Genomic DNA, 17,583 nt, shown 5'->3' with positions numbered 1-17,583 from the left:
CCTCATAAGCGTTAGCCCCACCCATCTCTTTAAGGATTCACATGTGAGGCCATGTACTAAACAACCAAAGATTTCAAGACTTAAGGCTGGTTTATACTATGGGTGTGTTCGTAAATGTAATCTGGAGTGCCAGAGTGTGCTCAAAGTGCACTCTGGGCGTTCGTAAACTCAGATCATTATCAGATTGTCCATTCGTAAATTCAGAGCATTTTGCTCTCGGAGCGTTCAGAGCGCACACTGGACGCTCTGGCCGAGGGTTGATCCGAGCGTTCTGACCTAACAACAGCAGTCAAGCACCCAAGCTAACTGGCTAACGTTGTCTAGCTGGTTAGGCTGTTTTTATGTTATCCAGTGTGTTGGTGACTGCAACTGTACTGCAGGCAACAATTTAATGACGCTTTTTTGCCAACGTTTACTGACACCGGCCATATTCAACGGGTGTTGAGCATTCATAAATTTGTCAGTTATTCTACATTTACATTTACATTTTAGTCATTTAGCAGACGCTCTTATCCAGAGCGACTTACAGTTAGTGAGTGCATACATTTTTCATACTGGCCCCCCGTGGGAAACGAACCCACAACCCTGACGTTGCAAGCGCCATGCTCTACCAACTGAGCTACAGGGGACTCGTCTGGCACACTCAGACGAGAGTGCTCTGAAATCGGAGTAGATAGCCAGAGTGAATTTACCAGCTACGTCTATCGACAGTTGTCGCAGTGACATCATGAACATTCTATTGAAATGGTTACTTGCATAGTGGAGTCAATTTGTCTAGACATGTAGCTAGCTAATTAAACTATGAATCATAATCACTCATAACGTTACTACCCTGCATGAATGTGCAGGTAGCTAACCAACCAGGTTCAATGTTAGCTAGCTAACATTAGGCTATAACTAGCAATGCAAATGGCTCTGAGATACGAATAATATAACTACACAGATCATACATGTAACATTAGCTAGCGAGCCAGACAGCTAACTTTTGCTAGCTAGCTAACAGTATACTTTAACTTGAAATGAAAAGACTTTCTGACAAAATTAGAAACGTGTAATATCTGAAAATGTAGCTAGCTATACTATCTTACCCCGTATACATGGTTGGACGCTTCTCCCTCTCTGTCACGGATGCCATGGTTGCCCTTAGTTTGAAGATGTAATCCGGAGTCAGGTGTTTTATACAACAGCCTTCTGTGTGTTCTCTTTTCGACTCAGTCTGCATATTTGCAATCAAACGCCAGAATTTTCTCCATCTCCTTAGCTATCATACTCTAATTCCACTGATTTCAAAACTCAGTCCTGCAGAATGTGGAGAGCAACACTTATGCAGTTATACTACGTGATATCTTTCAAAAATGCCGCTTTAGAAACGATTACCTACACATACTGACCAGTTCATGTTATAGACAGAAGCGTGCTACATGGCAGACCAATCCGAACTCATCTCTCAGCATGTCCAGCCCACTCATTATCTCAGCCAATCATGGCTAACAGGAAGGTTGCTGTCTTTTTCTGTGGCTAAACCAACTAGGCTTGTAACTTAACAATTGTATTCGTATTTACAGATGGCATAGAAGTTCCAGAAGGCATTTTGCCAAAAAACAAATTTTGATTTAAAAAACAACGTTTACGTTAAAATGGCTCTCCTGTGAAGTAGAGACATACGGCTAGTTTCCTGAAACTAGTCACATTTGAAGGTGATATAGAGAGACGCATGGCATTTTAGTTTTATTTGAACAGCATTTAATCATACAAACACAACCATATTATTTACAGTATGTTGACATTCTGCACATGTAGGGTTTCAAACTGCAATGTTTGGTTCCCAAGCCCAGTCTTTTATCCTCTGCACCACCAGGGAAGATCTCTTACATCTTATTTTTCAGTATATAGCCATGGCAGTATGGTCAATCAGGAATTCCATGCTTCCTTTTACCAGGTGAGTTGACTGAGAACATGTTCTCATTTACAGCAACAACCTGGGGAAAGTTACAGGGGAGAGATGAATGAGCCAATTGGAAGCTGGGGATGGTTAGGTGACCATGAGAACCAGGTTGGAAATTTAGCCAGGACACCAGGGTTAACACCCCAACTCTTACAATAAGTGCCATGGGATTGTTAGTGACCACAGGGAATCAGGACACCCGTTTAACGTCCCACCCAAAAGACTGCACCCTACACATGTCCCCAATCACTGCCCTGGGATATTACTTTTTTTTTTTACCAGAGGAAAAAGTGTTTCCTACTGGCCCTCCAACACCTCTTCCAGCAGCATCTGGTCTCCCATCCAGGGACCAACCCTGCTTAGCTTCAGCGACAAGCCAACAGTGGGATGCAGGATGGTATGCTGCTGACATAGCTAACCAAGGGAAATAATGGTAACTGGGTTGTTCACCATCACTTCACCCATCATCTTTATATGTTGCGTACTTCTGTGCCTATATTTACAAGGTATCCTAGACTGACTGCTGATCTAGGATCACATCTGCTTTTCAGATCATGAAAAATAAGACTGGGGGTAGGAATTATATCGGGTGCGTTTTTAAAAAGTTGAACAGTACATTTTTACACACTGTTTAATTTTGTACAGTTTGTCTAAATTCTGCATTCATGACTGAATTAATACATCTGGACGAAATAAAGACATCCTCTCTTTTAGTAGATTATATCTGAGCCTCAATTTCACCTTTCTATTTTCAAAAGAAAACATGGTTAAAGAATATGTCGGATTGAACCAGCAATCTTCTGCTCCGCATTCAGACCATTAACTCTCTGCACCAGCCAGGGATAGCTGTGGTGTAATGTTTTTTTAGTTGTCTAATATGGACAATCAGGACACAGAACACAATTTCTGAGTTATTAAAATATTCCCATCCTCTTCATATGAGGTGTACTTGTAACACTGTATTTTATGACAAAATGTGTTCTGGGAATGTTCTTGCAACATCAGGCGAATGTTTTATACAAATATTGTATAATCATCAGCACGACTGGACAATTTTTGTGTTATGAGAACATTTGCCGCAGCCTAACGAATGTTCTGCGAACTTTCACAGGACCAATTTTGGTTTGCTGGCACAATATTACTGGTACATTGTGTTATTACCTGGAAACCTAATGTAGGTAGGGGTAAAGTGACTATGCATAGATAATAAACAGCGAGTAGCAGCAGTGTAAAAACAAAGGTGTCAATGTAAATAGTCCGGGTGGCCATTTGATTAATTGTTCAGCAGTCTTATGGCTTGGGGGTAGAAGCTGTTAAGGAGCCTTTTGGACCTAGACTTGGCACTCCGGTACCGCTTTCCATGTGTTAGCAGAGAAAACAGTCTATGACTTGGGTGACTGGAGTCTTTGACAATTTTTTGTGCCTTCCTCTGAACCCGACTAGTATATACACTACCGTTCAAAAGTTTGGGGTCACTTAGAAATGTCCTTGTTTTCGAAAGAAAAGCATTTTTTTTGTCCATTAAAATAACATCAAATTGATCAGAAATACAGTGTAGACATTGTTAATGTTGTAAATGGCTATTGTAGCTGGAAACGTCTGATTTTTTATGGAATATCTACATAGGCGTACAGAGGCCCATTATCAGCAACCATCAGTCCTGTGTTCCAATGGCACGTTGTGTTTGCTAATCCAAGTTTATCATTTTAAAAGGCTAATTGATCATTAGAAAACCCTTTTGCAATTATGTTAGCACAGCTGAAAACTGTTGTGCTGATTAAAGAAGCAATAAAACTGGCCTTCTTGAGACTAGTTGAGTATCTGGAGCATCAGCAATTGTGGGTTCGAATACAGGCTCAAAATGGCCAGAAACAAAGAACTTTCTTCTGAAACTTGTCAGTCTATTCTTGTTCTGAGAAATGAAGGCTATTCCATGCGAGAAATTGCCAAGAAACTGAAGATCTCGTACAACGCTGTGTACTTCTCCCTTCACAGAACAGTGCAAACTGGCGCTAACCAGAATAGAAAGAGGAATGAGAGGCCCCAGTGCACAACTGAGCAAGAGGACAAATACATTAGAGTGTCTAGTTTGAGAAACAGACGCTCACAGGTCCTCAACTGGCAGCTTCATTAAATAGTACCCGCAAAACACCAGTCTCAATGTCAACAGTGAAGAGGCGACTCCGGGATGCTGACCTCCTAGGCAGAGTTGCAAAGAAAAAGCATATCTCAGACTGGTCAATAAAAATAAAAGATTAAGATGGGCAGTCTGAGATATGGCTTTTTCTTTGCAACTCTGTCTAGAAGGTCAGCATCCCTGTAATCGACCCACAATTGCTGATGCTCCAGATACTCAACTAGTCTCAAGAAGGCCAGTTTCATTGCTTCTTTAATCAGCACAACAGTTTTCAGCTGTGCTAACATAATTGCAAAAGGGTTTTCTAATGATCAATTAGCCTTTTAAAATTATAAACTTGGATTAGCAAACACAACGTGCCATTGGAACACAGGACTGATGGTTGCTGATAATGGGCCTCTGTAAGCCTATGTAGATATTCCATAAAAAATCTGCCGTTTCCAGCTACAATAGCCATTTACAACATTAACAATGTCTACACTGTATTACTGATCAATTTGATGTTATTTTAATGGACAAAAAAAAAGTTTTCTTTCTAAAACAAGGACATTTCTAAGTGACCCCAAACTTTTGAACGGTAGTGTACGTCCTGGATGGCAGGAAGCTTGGCCCCAGTGATGTACTGGGCCGTACGCACTACCCTCTGTAGTGCCTTACGGTCAGATGCTGAGCAGTTGCCATACCAGGCGGTGATGCAACCGGTCAGAATGCTCTCAATGTTGCAGCTGTAGAACCTTTTGAGGATCCTGAAAGGGAAAAGGTGTTGTCGTGCCCTGTTGTCTTGGTGTGTTTGGACCATGATAGTTTGTTGGTGATGTGGACACCAAGGAGCTTGAAACCGCTCCACTACAGCCCCATCAATGTTAATGGGGGCCTGTTCGGCCCTCCTTTTCCTGTAGTCCACGATCAGCTCCTTTGTCTTGCTCACATTGAGGGAGAGGTTGTTGTCCTGGCACCACACTGCCAGGTCTCTGACCTCCTCCCTATAGGCTGTCTCATCGTTGTCGGTGATCAGGCCTACCACTGTTGTGTTGTCAGAAAACTTAATGATGGTGTTGGAGTCGTGCTTGGCCACGCAGTCGTGGTGAAAAGGGAGTACAGGAGGGGACTAAGCACGCACCCCTGAGGGGCCCCAGTGTTGAGGATCAGTGTGGCAGATGTGTTGTTGCCTACCCTTACCACCTGGGGGCGGCCCGTCAGGAAGTCCAGGATCCAGTTGCAGAGGGAGGTGTTTAGTCCCATCCTAATGTTAGATAAAACCCTAACTAGAACTTAATGGGAATCTTAGCTAATATTCTGGGAATGTTTCCAGTTTGCTGGGTTGAGACACTTGACCACTGCCAACATTAGATGCCCATGTGATAGTTATTGACGCTGGGTATTTGTCTCCTTGTTGCAGATATGGCAGAAGAAGAAAAAAGGTATTTCTAGGACAGTATATTGGACAAGCTTCCAACCGTGTCTTATACACGTGGAAGCAAAATGGCTGTATTTTAAAGTCTCCGGTCCTAAGTACTGTAGACAAGATTTTATTTATTTTAGCTCCATTTAATTTATTGGCGCAGGGTTTGTATGAAGCCACAGCTTTGGTGTAAAGACCGAAAACATTACATGGCTTGTTAGGACCTTGAGCCTTTGCCAATGTGGTGGCGCAGGGCCAGATCTAAACAGCCTTCTAGTCTCTGGACCAACACAAAGTCAATGTAAAGTAACATCTACATTAAACAGCTGCTGCAGCGTGTGTGGTTGAATTGGTAAATTCAAATTTAACAACTCACCCTTGTTTATAGATTGAATAGGTGATATACTAGGTTGGCAAATAACATCTTTGTTATTAATCTATCTTAATACCTCTCTGTTCAATGGTTTTGGATCCTTCTTCATCAAACTAACAGCTTGTAAGTTCCACAAATTATCCAGCAATTCCCTGTTTTAAACCAATATTCAAACTAGCCCCAGCCTCTATGTCAGGGTTCTCCAACTGGCGGCCGAGTGTGACCCGTGGATAGTTTACATATTATTTTTTGGGGGGGGGGGACATAATAGACTAAAAACACCAGGAAATCAGCTCCAAGTGATTTTAATTTAAGAAATCTGTTCCCAAGTATTCCCACGCATAATAGAGAGAAATGTGATCGTATACAAATGTAAGCAAGGTTTGAAATTATTATGTTTTAGTCAAACATTATATCTATTTGGGCTTCTTGCGGTCAATTTGCCATCTACAAATTATTTATAATTATGTTCCGGCCCCCCGTCCATCCGCTCAAGAAAAAATCGGCACGCGGCTGAATCTAGTTCATGATTTTTATTTTACCTTTATTTAACTAGGCAAGTCAGTTAAGAACAAATTCTTATTTACAATGACGGCCTACACCGGCCAAACCCGGACGACGCTGGGTCAATTGTGCGCCGCCCTATGGGACTCCCAATCATGGCCGGTTGTGATACAGCCTGGAATCGAACCAGGGGGTCTGTAGTGACGCCTTAAGCACTGAGATGCAGTGCCTTAGACCACTGCGCCACTCGGGAGAACGGTGAGCAAAAATCCCAGAACCACACAGGGGGACCTAGTGAATGACCTGCAGAGAGCTGGGACCAAAGTAACAAAGCCTACCATCAGTAACACACTACGCCGCCAGGGACTCAAATCCTGCAGTGCCAGACGTGTCCCCCTGCTTAAGCCAGTACATGTCCAGGCCCGTCTGAAGTTTGCTAGAGTGCATTTGGATGATCCAGAAGAGGATTGGGAGAATGTCATATGGTCAGATGAAACCAAAATAGAACTTTTTGGTAAAAACTCAACTCGTCGTGTTTGGAGGACAAAGAATGCTGAGTTGCATCCAAAGAACACCATACCTAGTGTGAAGCATGGGGGTGGAAACATCATGCTTTGGGGCTGTTTTTCTGCAAAGGGATATTTTTTTTCCACATTTTGTCTGTCATAGTTGACGTGTACCTATGATGAAAATTACAGGCCTCTCTCATCTTTTTAAGTGGGAGAACTTGCACAATTGATGGCTGACTAAATACTTTTTTTCCCCACTGTAGCTATTGACATAGCGTTAGCTTACATAGCTCTAATAAATATTGTTAGGCAAGTAAGTATTACATTTCACAGCATTGCTCCACAAGACAGTCAGTGAACTCCTAGAGGTTTGAGAAGTAGTGAATGTTCCATGGAACCCTCCAGTCTTCTTTATGGGGTTTGTGAAGAGCTGTCAGCCATCTTGGATTCCGGTTACCACAACAAATAGAGCATTCGTGGAGCGCCACATCACAGGGGAGGTTTTACGAGGGGGTTTTGTCACTTCACTCTCCTGCAGAGATCAGCCATGACCTCTCCAGAGCAAAGCGACAGAGAAATGGTGTTGATTAGCCTACGTGGCAGCAGCCCTGGGGTTGGTGCAAAAAAGTTAATAGCGATCAAGGTGTTAGGTTACTGGCTGTAGCCAGTCAGGCACTGAAAACGCTGGTCTGTGTATTGTTTCACATCCACTCTATGAGTGACCATATGACTCAGAAATTGACCCAAACATGCCCAAGTGAAATGACTCACAAGGCCCTGGAACTTAAATCTCACTGTTAATCGTAATACATCATTTATTTCCATGCACTTAAAACTTCAATATTTTCTTACATCATTTGTTCGATGAGGCTGTCCTGTGTATGCTCAATACTGTACCTTTCACTCAGACCTTTGTCTGGAATCCAATTGACTGAGTAATTCAGTCATATCCCAAGGAATTCAATCAAATCAAGCAAGACGATGAGAACGTTTATGCTGTTTTGCCAGTAACGTCCCACCCATTTCAATTATGATTGATGTTGATGAAAGTCAGCGCTAACATGGCCAAATCAGGAATTATGTCGTCACAAAGACATCCCAAACCAGATGTGATGTTGTTGGGGTTGGGGATAGAGACTCAAATGTACACGGAGAGCTAACATTAATAATATGCATGTCAATCTCTCCTGGCTCAAAGTAGAGGAGAGATTGACTTTAGCACTACTTGTATTTGTGAGAAGTATTGACATGTTGAATGCACCGAGCATTCTGTTTAAACCACAGACACCCATGGATACCCCACAAGACATGCCACCAGAGGTCCCTTCATAGTCCCCAACTCCAGAACAGACTATGGGAGGCGCACAGTACTACATAAAGCCATAGCTACATGGAACTCTATTCCACATCAAGTAACTCATGCAAGCAGTAAAATCTGATTTAAATAACAGATAAATACAGCTTACGGAACAGCGGGGACTGTGAAGAGACACACACACACACACAGGCACAGACTTGCATACACACACCCACACATGGTAACATATGCACTATACACACACGTACACATGGATTTTGTGTTGTAGATATGTGGTAGTAGAGTAGTGGCCTGAAGGCACACACTTAATGTGTTGTGAAATCTGTTGTGAGCCCAGGAAGATTAGCTGCTGCCTTGGCAGCAGCTAATGGGGATCCATAATAAATACAAATACAAATAAATACTAGTTCATGTTTTCTCTACATCCATGTGTCTTTCAACCAGCCAAGTCATCCAATAAACTCTTTTGAATCAGGGTCTATTAACTAGAACATACATTATTCTTGAAATGGAGGAGGAACACTCCTCTAAAGTCCTTTATCAGATTATATTATAAACCGTACTGAAAGATGCTGTGCTAGTCATGTTGACAGAACACCCCACAAAATCTGTCTCGTCTAATGCAAGTCCCAATGTTAATTGATTTAATACTAAATTAGTTTTCTATAATTGGAATTGTCAGGGTAGGGGTATATTCCATCAGGCAATGAATAACCAGTAATTTACCAGGTACTGTATGAACTGGAGAGTGTATCACTTTTTACATTACAGTACCTCCATTGACCTCCCTCTCTCTGTGCCCCCAGGCTGGTGGTTTGTCAGTACAGCGGAGGAGCAGGGCTGGGTCCCTGCCACCTACCTGAACACCCACAGCAACACACGAGATGACCTGGAGCTGGGCGCCTCCAAGTCCGGGGAAGGTAAGAGCTCCACACCACTATGAATACAGAAAGAAATATTGTACACGACATTTGGGGACCTACAAACTACAAGACCGCCAACACCCCCCCCATGTCTAAAAGGGTAAAGTAGTCTGACTCCCACCCCCAACTGACGCTAATGTCCCATGTTCCCCCAGTGTGAACACCCTTCTCTGTGCTGTTGTCCACTTTAAGCACCCCCGAACAAGCTCCAGATTCAGCCCTGAGTAAGTAGCCTGGAGAAGGATTGCCAGGGCCTAAGCCACAACTCCGGGCTGAAGTGCATTGAGTAACGTACTGTACAGTAGCAGTGTAGAAATTCTATACTAAAAAGAGGTTACCTCCTTGGAGTTTTGGACGGTGAACGAATGTAAGAGGTGCATGTTTGGTTCACCGTAGGGATTGAGCTATGCGGAAGATGTTTATGTGAGTCAGTCACTAGTAAAGTAATGTCTGACGTTAATTATTCCGGGCCCTGAGATAAATTCATACAGACCGATCATAAGACAAAACTAGAAGGTGGTGATGAATGTTGCTCTGTCTGCTACGGTTGTGTGCTGCTATATTTCTGCGTTAAGATCCAAAAACCTGACAAGAAACAAACCTAAACAAGAGGTTTGTTTGCCAAAAGACCATGCTAACATAAAATTGGGATCCACTCATGAAATCATCATAACTCCCTTTCCCAAAAGACACAGCATGGGTTAAGCTAAATAGTTGTTATGTTGCAGTCCAAGCTATGTCACAATCTAGCCATTCTCAATATCGAGAGGCTTTACCTTTAGTGCCTTAGCATTTTCACTCTCCACTCTCTCACAGACAGGGTGCAAATATCTTGGAAAAGGCCACAACTGTATTGGTCATTATTTTACAGTAGGCATAATATCTATAGTACATCTGTAATGCATTTCATGTAGTTTGAAGAGAAGAAACTTTAAGCATGGAAATAATTTACTTGCATCTTACTGTTCCAAACAAACATTCAGATTTTCCAGCACTCTGGCCAAAACATCATTTACTGTACCGCGTGTCGACTCCAAAACACTGTGACCCACATTCCCAGGGCCGGCGTTATGGGCGGGCCTTAGGGGGCCTGGCCCGCCCTACCGTACCTTCTTTCCCGTCCAAATAAAATATATAAATATTTATAATTTATTTGACCGAGACGCGCGCCGACAGCAAGACACATCAATTTCAGTTCAAGCATCCGAGCGAGCGAAATAGCACACCTGTCTCAGTATTTGTAGCCCATGTACAGTGCCTTGCAAAAGTATTCATCCCCCTTGGTGTTTTTCCTATTTTGTTGCATTACAACCTGTAATTTAAATTGATTTTATTTGGATTTCATGTAATGGACATACACAAAATAGTCGAAATTGGTGACGTGAAATGAAAAAAATTACTTATTTCAAAAAAGTATAAAAAATAAATAACAGAAAAGTGGTGCGTGCATATGTATTCACCCCCTTTGCTATGAAGCCCCTAAATAAGATCTGGTGCAACCAATTACCTTCAGAAGTCACATAATTAGTTAAATATTTGACACACTGCCGATTTGACACACTGCCGATTTTGCAGGTTTTCCTACTTACAAAGGATGTAGAGGTCTATAATTTTTTATCATAGGTACACTTCAACTGTGAGAGACGGAATCTAAAACAAAAATCCAGAAAATCACATTATATGATTTTTAAGCAATTAATTTGCATTTTATTTCATGACATAAGTATTTGATCACCTACCAACCAGTAAGAATTCCGGCTCTCACAGACCTGTTAGTTTTTCTTTAAGAAGCACTCCTGTTCTCCACTCATTACCTGTATTAACTGCACCTGTTTGAACTCGTTACCTGTATAAAAGACACCTGTCCACACACTCAATCAAACAGACTCCAACCTCTCCACAATGGCCAAGACCAGAGAGCTGTGTAAGGACATCAGGGATACAATTGTAGACCTGCACAAGGCTGGGATGGGCTACAGGACAATAGGCAAGCAGCTTGGTGGGAAGGCAACAACTGTTGGCACAATTATTAGAAAATGGAAGAAGTTTAAGATGACGGTCAATCACCCTCTGTGTGGGGCTCCATGCAAGATCTCACCTCGTGGGGCATCAATGATCATGAGGAAGGTGAGGGATCAGCCCAGAACTACACGGCAGGACCTGGTCAATGACCTGAAGAGAGCTGGGACCACAGTCTCAAAGAAAACCATTAGTAACACACTACGCCGTCATGGATTAAAATCCTGCAGCGCACACAAGGTCCCCCTGCTCAAGCCAGTGCATGTCCAGGCCCGTCTGAAGTTTGCCAATGACCATCTGGATGATCCAGAGGAGGAATGGGAGAAGGTCATGTGGTCTGATGAGACAAAAATAGAGCTTTTTGGTCTAAACTCCACTTGCCGTGTTTGGAGGAAGAAGAAGGATGAGTACAACCCCAAGAACACCATCCCAACCGTGAAGCATGGAGGTGGAAACATCATTCTTTGGGGATGCTTTTCTGCAAAGGGGACAGGACGACTGCACCGTATTGAGGGGAGGATGGATGGGGCCATGTATCGTGAGATCTTGGCCAACAACAACCTTCCCTCAGTAAGAGCATTGAAGATGGGTCGTGGCTGGGTCTTACAGCATGACTACGAACCGAAACACACAGCCAGGGCAACTAAGGAGTGGTTCCGTAAGAAGCATCTCAAGGTCCTGGAGTGGCCTAGCCAGTCTCCAGACCTGAACCCAATAGAAAATCTTTGGAGGGAGCAGAAAGTCTGTATTGCCCAGCAACAGCCCCGAAACCTGAAGGATCTGGAGAAGGTCTGTATGGAGGAGTAGGCCAAAATCCCTGCTGCAGTGTGTGCAAACCTGGTCAAGACCTACAGGAAACAATGATCTCTGTAATTGCAAACAAAGGTTTCTGTACCAAATATTAAGTTCTGCTTTTCTGATGTATCAAATACTTACGTCATGCAATAAAACACAAATTAATTACTTAAAAATCATACAATGTGATTTTCTGGATTTTTGTTTTAGATTCCATCTCTCACAGTTGAAGTGTACCTATGATAAAAATTACAGACCTCTACATGCTTTGTAAGTAGGAAAACCAGCAAAATCGGCAGTGTATCAAATACTTGTTCTCCCCACTGTATAAAGCTGATCTGAAAGGCCCCAGAGTCTGCAACACCACTAATCAAGGGGCACCACCAAGCAAGATGGCACCATGAAGACCAATGAGCTCTCCAAACAGGTCAGACAAAGTTGTGGCGATGTACTGATCAGGGTTGGGTTATAAAAAAATATCAGAAACTTTGAACATCCCACGGAGCACCATTAAATCCATTATAAAAAAATTGAAAGAATATGGCACCACAACAAACCTGCCAAGAGAGGGCCGCCCACCAAAACTCACGGACCAGGCAAGGAGGGCATTAATCAGAGAGGCAACAAAGAGACCAAAGATAACCCTGAAGGAGCTGCAAAGCTTCACAGTGGAGATTGAAGTATCTGTCCTTAGGACCACTTTAAGCCGTACACTCCACAGAGCTGGGCTTTACGGAAGAGTGGTCAGAAAAAAGCCATTGCTTAAAGAAAACAATAAGCAAACACGTTTGGTGTTTGCCAAAGGGCATGTGGGAGACTCCCCAAACATATGGAAAAAGGTACTCTGGTCAGATGAGACTAAAATTGAGCTTTTTGGCCATCAAGGAAAACGCTATGTCTGGCGCAAACCCAACACCTCTCATCACCCCGAGAACACCATCCCCACAGTGAAGCATGGTGGTGGCAGCATCATGCTGTGGGGATGTTTTTCATCGGCAGGGACTGGGAAACTGGTCAGAATTGAAGGAATGATGGATGGCGCTAAATATATGGAAATTCTTGAGGGAAACCTGTTTCAGTCTTCCAGAGATTTGAGACTGGGACAGAGGTTCACCTTCCAGCAGGACAATGACCCTAAGTATACTGCTAAAGCAACACTTGAGTGGTTTAAGGGGAAACATTTAAATGTCTTGGAATGGCCTAGTCAAAGCCCAGACCTCAATCCAATTGAGAATCTGTGGTATGACTTAAAGATTGCTGTACACCAGCGGAACCTATCCAACTTGAAGGAGCTGGAGCAGTTTTGCCTTGAAGAATGGGCCAAAATCCCAGTAGCTAGATGTGCCAAGCTTATAGAGACATACCCCAAGAGACTTGCAGCTGTAATTCTTGCAAAAGGTGGCTCTACAAAGTTTTGACTTTGGGGGGGATGAATAGCTATGCACGCTCAATGTTTTTGTTTTTTTCTTATTTCTTGTTTGTTTCACAAGGACAAATATTTTGCATCTTCAAAGTGGTAGGCATGTTGTGTAAATCAAATGATACAAACCCCCCCAAAATCTATTTTAATTCCAGGTTGTAAGGCAACAAACTAGGAAAAATGCCAAGGGGGATGAATACTTTCGCAAGACACTTTATCTTATGCTGTCTGTCTAAAAATACTATTGCATGTCATACTGTTTTTCGCCAGACGGCATCAGATACATGGGCTACATATAGTAAAATAGATGGGCGCTGTTTCACTCGCTCGGATGCTTTCTCCGGTGACAAAGTTTCAGCCACTTGCGAAGTTAAGAAAAGTTGGTGAGTGCACTGTTTGGATTCTGGAATTATTATGGATGAACGTACGAAGGTAGCCTACTTCTTGAAGTGATTTGTTTGACAATCAAATGAAAACATCATGACTGGTTGAGTTCATGACAAATTGAAAGGTAATACATTTTTACAGTTAAATTACATGTCTTTACTATAAAACCCATAAAAAAATACAAAGTTAAAACGTGCCTTCCTATGGAAATCAATTGCCCGTCCAACTGATTCGTTCTGGCACCGGCCCTGCACATTCCCCCTGGCACTGTAGATATTTTTACTGGAGGAGAGAGGAGATGGCATACAGCACATGATGCACTGAATTAGCCTCTTTAGTCCAATAGTTACAAAGTATTCTCAATGGGCTTCTTCCTCCCAAGGCCTGCATCCAAAATGCATATCCATTTCTTATTAAAGTTTTTTTTTTAAACAAGGAATGCATCTCCCTGTTAGTGAGACAGCTTTCTGGATTTTCACATTTACACAAACCCCACAAGTGTGCCCCCACAAATGCAGGCATGCACACACACACACACATACACACACACACACACATACACACACACACTAAAGTACTCTAGCTATCTACTCAACGCAAAAGCAGACGCTGCCAGAGCGGTCAGGGGACAATCTGTCAGTGTAATTAGCATTTATGTGTCTAATCAGTCATGGGAATGCCTCAGGATCCATAAACTCTCTCTGTCAGTCCTGTGGATTGTGCTCCACAGCACTCTGTCAGACACTGTCATTGAGATAGGGCTCTTGTGGCAAACAGGACCTGGAACACATTATATGGCTTCAGCTAAAGATGTTGACGTTTGGACTGGAGGATATGACAGTTTAAATGGTGAATCTCTTCCTCATTGGAGAAAGACTGTCACATGAATGAGAAACACTTGGATGTGTTCCTACTTGGGGTGGTCATATTTCATCATTTGTTTTTATTTTCTTGAGTTCTGTAATACCTATGATAGGCCTTCTCAGATGGACTCATCCAATATAATGGTTATCATTCTGTCTTCTGACATTAGTGTTCTGGAGGAGTATGTGGGTCAGCTGAAAAATACAAGTTTGTAATTTCAGTTTTTCAGCTCCCAGTGTACGTACCTCTCAAGTTTTGCCTGAAATCTCAACTTCATGCTAAATGTTGAGATTAGTGCTCTGGTTTAGAGATGGAAAGCTTTTCCTTGAATTAGATATTTATATAAGCCTTGCCGTTTATAGTGTTGGCATGTGACAAAAGATCCCTCCGAAGCTCCTAATCATTCCCGTCTCCTGCATTTAACTAACAAAAACCCTCAACAATTATAGACCTGTTGTGGCTGCTGCCAAAGGAATTCAGCTGGTCTATTAATTGCATACTATTCCCAAGCAGCAATGTGTGCCCCAGATGCTCCTGCAGGACAGGATGGGGAAACCATGCTAACAATCCACACTAATCACCAGCCACAGAGAACATGTCCATGGTTTACATTTCCTGTGTAACATTCATTCACCCCCATCACCGTCCAGTCCTTCCATTGCAATGTGGTGTTGTGGTTTCCATGTTCGCCATGTGACTAACTAATAACAGAGTTGAATCCATGTCGTTTGTGATGTATGTGCCTGCCTTTTATGTTTCTGTCCCCATTTGTGTTTGTTTGTGTCTGGTCACCATGTGCGTGGGTCAGTCACTAAGCGACGTAAGGCCCATCTGAAGAGGCTGGACCGGAGATGGACCCTGGGGGGAATGGTCAGCAGGCAGCAGAGCCGAGGTGATCTGAGACAGGGGGCCCACCTCCTCCTCTTCCTTCACCCCTCTATCCTCTGACCCCCCACCTGTCCTCTTATCCTGTCCCCATTGTACCTTGTCCTGTCTTCTCTCTCATACCTGATTAGGGTTGAAAAGCTACTGGTAATTCACCAAAGTTTACAGAATCTTCAGTAATTATGGCAATCTATGGTAATTTTGATAATTTATACTTGAATAACTTTAAAAACATTTATTCATATATAGTGTAAATGTTTTATCTTTGTCCATATTGTCCATGAGTTTCTAGTGGATAGACCATATGGTTCAACAGAAAATAGCCTAATTAATGAACAAAGCATCTTAACAATAATGGCATTATTTTCAATTAACTCTGCAACTCTTCCAACTATTGACTTTTTTCACAACTGCCACCAGTTTGGCACCATAACATTTACAACAAAGACATATTTACATAGTAAAATAAATACAAGTGTGTAAAATATATATATATATATATATATATATATATATATATATATATATATATATATATTTACATTTACATTTTAGTCATTTAGCAGACACTCTTGCTCTATATATATATATATATATATATATATATATATATATTTTTTTTTACACACTTGTATTTATTTTACTATGTAAATATGTCTATATATATATATATATATATCAAGAATATTTCATACTGAAACCCTCATTAAAGACCAATTGTATTCACTAAGTTGATGGTTTATATTTAGGATAATGTTTTACAGCTTTGTCATTCTATTATTATTATTATTATTATTATTATTATTATTATTATTTTAATCATTGTACAGACACCTGTGATCATTTGACGTACCCAAAAGGGCCACTAGATGTCTTGTGATAAATTACATAAAATCCTTGAAAGTTACCTGGTAGTTTACAGATAAACTTCTAAAGTTTCTAGTAAAATACCCTCGCTTTGCAACCCTATACCTGATGCCTAATGTATTGTCTTGTGTCATATGCCATCTGCTACACCATCATGACCCACACCCAATAATCACTAACATTGTTATTAACCAGCTAATAAAAAGTCCAGCCATGTCATTACCATGCTAAATAGGTTTTCACATCCACATTGGCGGCTTGCAACAGTTACAGATTTGACCTTATGCTAGAAGATAAACATGCAAAAAATTTACCATCTTGTTGTTACTCAGTTTCTACACTTGAATGTGGTAGTCTTGAAATCAAAGATGAAGTCAGCAACTTTTATTTCAGGAAGTTGAGTGAAATTATATTACAGTATATAATGAGATTGTCTCATGTAAGCAGTTAATTTTAATACACTGCTATGTGTAACTCCAATCTTTTCTGAATTACAGCTATAGCTGCACAACCATCTAAAAGTCGCAGCATAACTGACTTTAGTAGGCCGCATACAATATTTTGCCACTTTGTTTGGCTTTTTACGAGCAAATTAAACATGAACACGTATGTACTTTTCAAAGGAGTTAAAAAGCCAGACGTTTATCGACTGGAGGTGTTGAGAGCAAGCAGGTCTGCCGATGGACCAGGCCAGTAAAGAGTTGTATTCATCTTTCGGAGAAAGAGTGTTTGTGCTTGCACACATTAGCCTTGCCTCGAGACAGGTTTTTTTTGACAGGGGATGCAGTTGGATTGCTGACAGTGGAGTGAGGATAGGCTATTTGAGTCCACCCCAAGGTTTGTGCTTGGCAACAGTGTCTACAGTGCACAAAAAAATGAATGGCCTCTGGAGTAGAAAGAGCTTTTTCCACTGCAGGAACTAAATCTCGCCTGTGAAAAAAAAGCAGAAATAGCGCTGACTGCAGGAAAATAGTGTATAAAAGTTATGCAAGCTATGCATGTTGTGGTTAACATAATATCTGATTCAGAGTTTCCCCCCGCTGGTGAGTGTGAGCTCAGGAAGGTTGAACAGGGTTGCCCCTGTTCAACCTTTAAAGCCCTACCAGGCCTTAAACCGAGAGACCGGAAGTCCCATAGGTCAGTGCAGGGGAAAGCAAAGCATACAGGAAGTGGTTTTTTCAGTTCTATTTACACGGCTGTACATGGGCCTATTTCTTTGAAAGTAATAGGTATTT

The 17,583-nt window shown here is 41.8% G+C and overlaps 1 protein-coding gene across 2 annotated transcripts in view; it reads left to right on the top strand.

Annotated features, from left to right (window-relative positions):
* The window catches only part of LOC121553201 (SH3 and PX domain-containing protein 2A), a 94,041-nt gene that overhangs the window by 64,889 nt on the left and 11,569 nt on the right, over positions 1-17,583 (top strand). The window contains exons 8-9 of one of the 2 annotated variants that reach the window (XM_041866204.2): positions 8,995-9,108; positions 15,405-15,488. In XM_041866204.2, coding sequence (XP_041722138.1) covers positions 8,995-9,108; positions 15,405-15,488 — 198 coding nt within the window. The remainder of the gene's footprint in view (positions 1-8,994; positions 9,109-15,404; positions 15,489-17,583) is intronic. The other variant, XM_041866205.2, reaches the window with a different exon arrangement.

This window comes from Coregonus clupeaformis, chromosome 37 (genome assembly GCF_020615455.1).
Source record: "Coregonus clupeaformis isolate EN_2021a chromosome 37, ASM2061545v1, whole genome shotgun sequence".
Classification (NCBI taxonomy): domain Eukaryota; kingdom Metazoa; phylum Chordata; class Actinopteri; order Salmoniformes; family Salmonidae; genus Coregonus; species Coregonus clupeaformis.
Note: the sequence above shows the minus strand (reverse complement) of the source record. Positions and strands in the feature narration are given on the sequence as shown.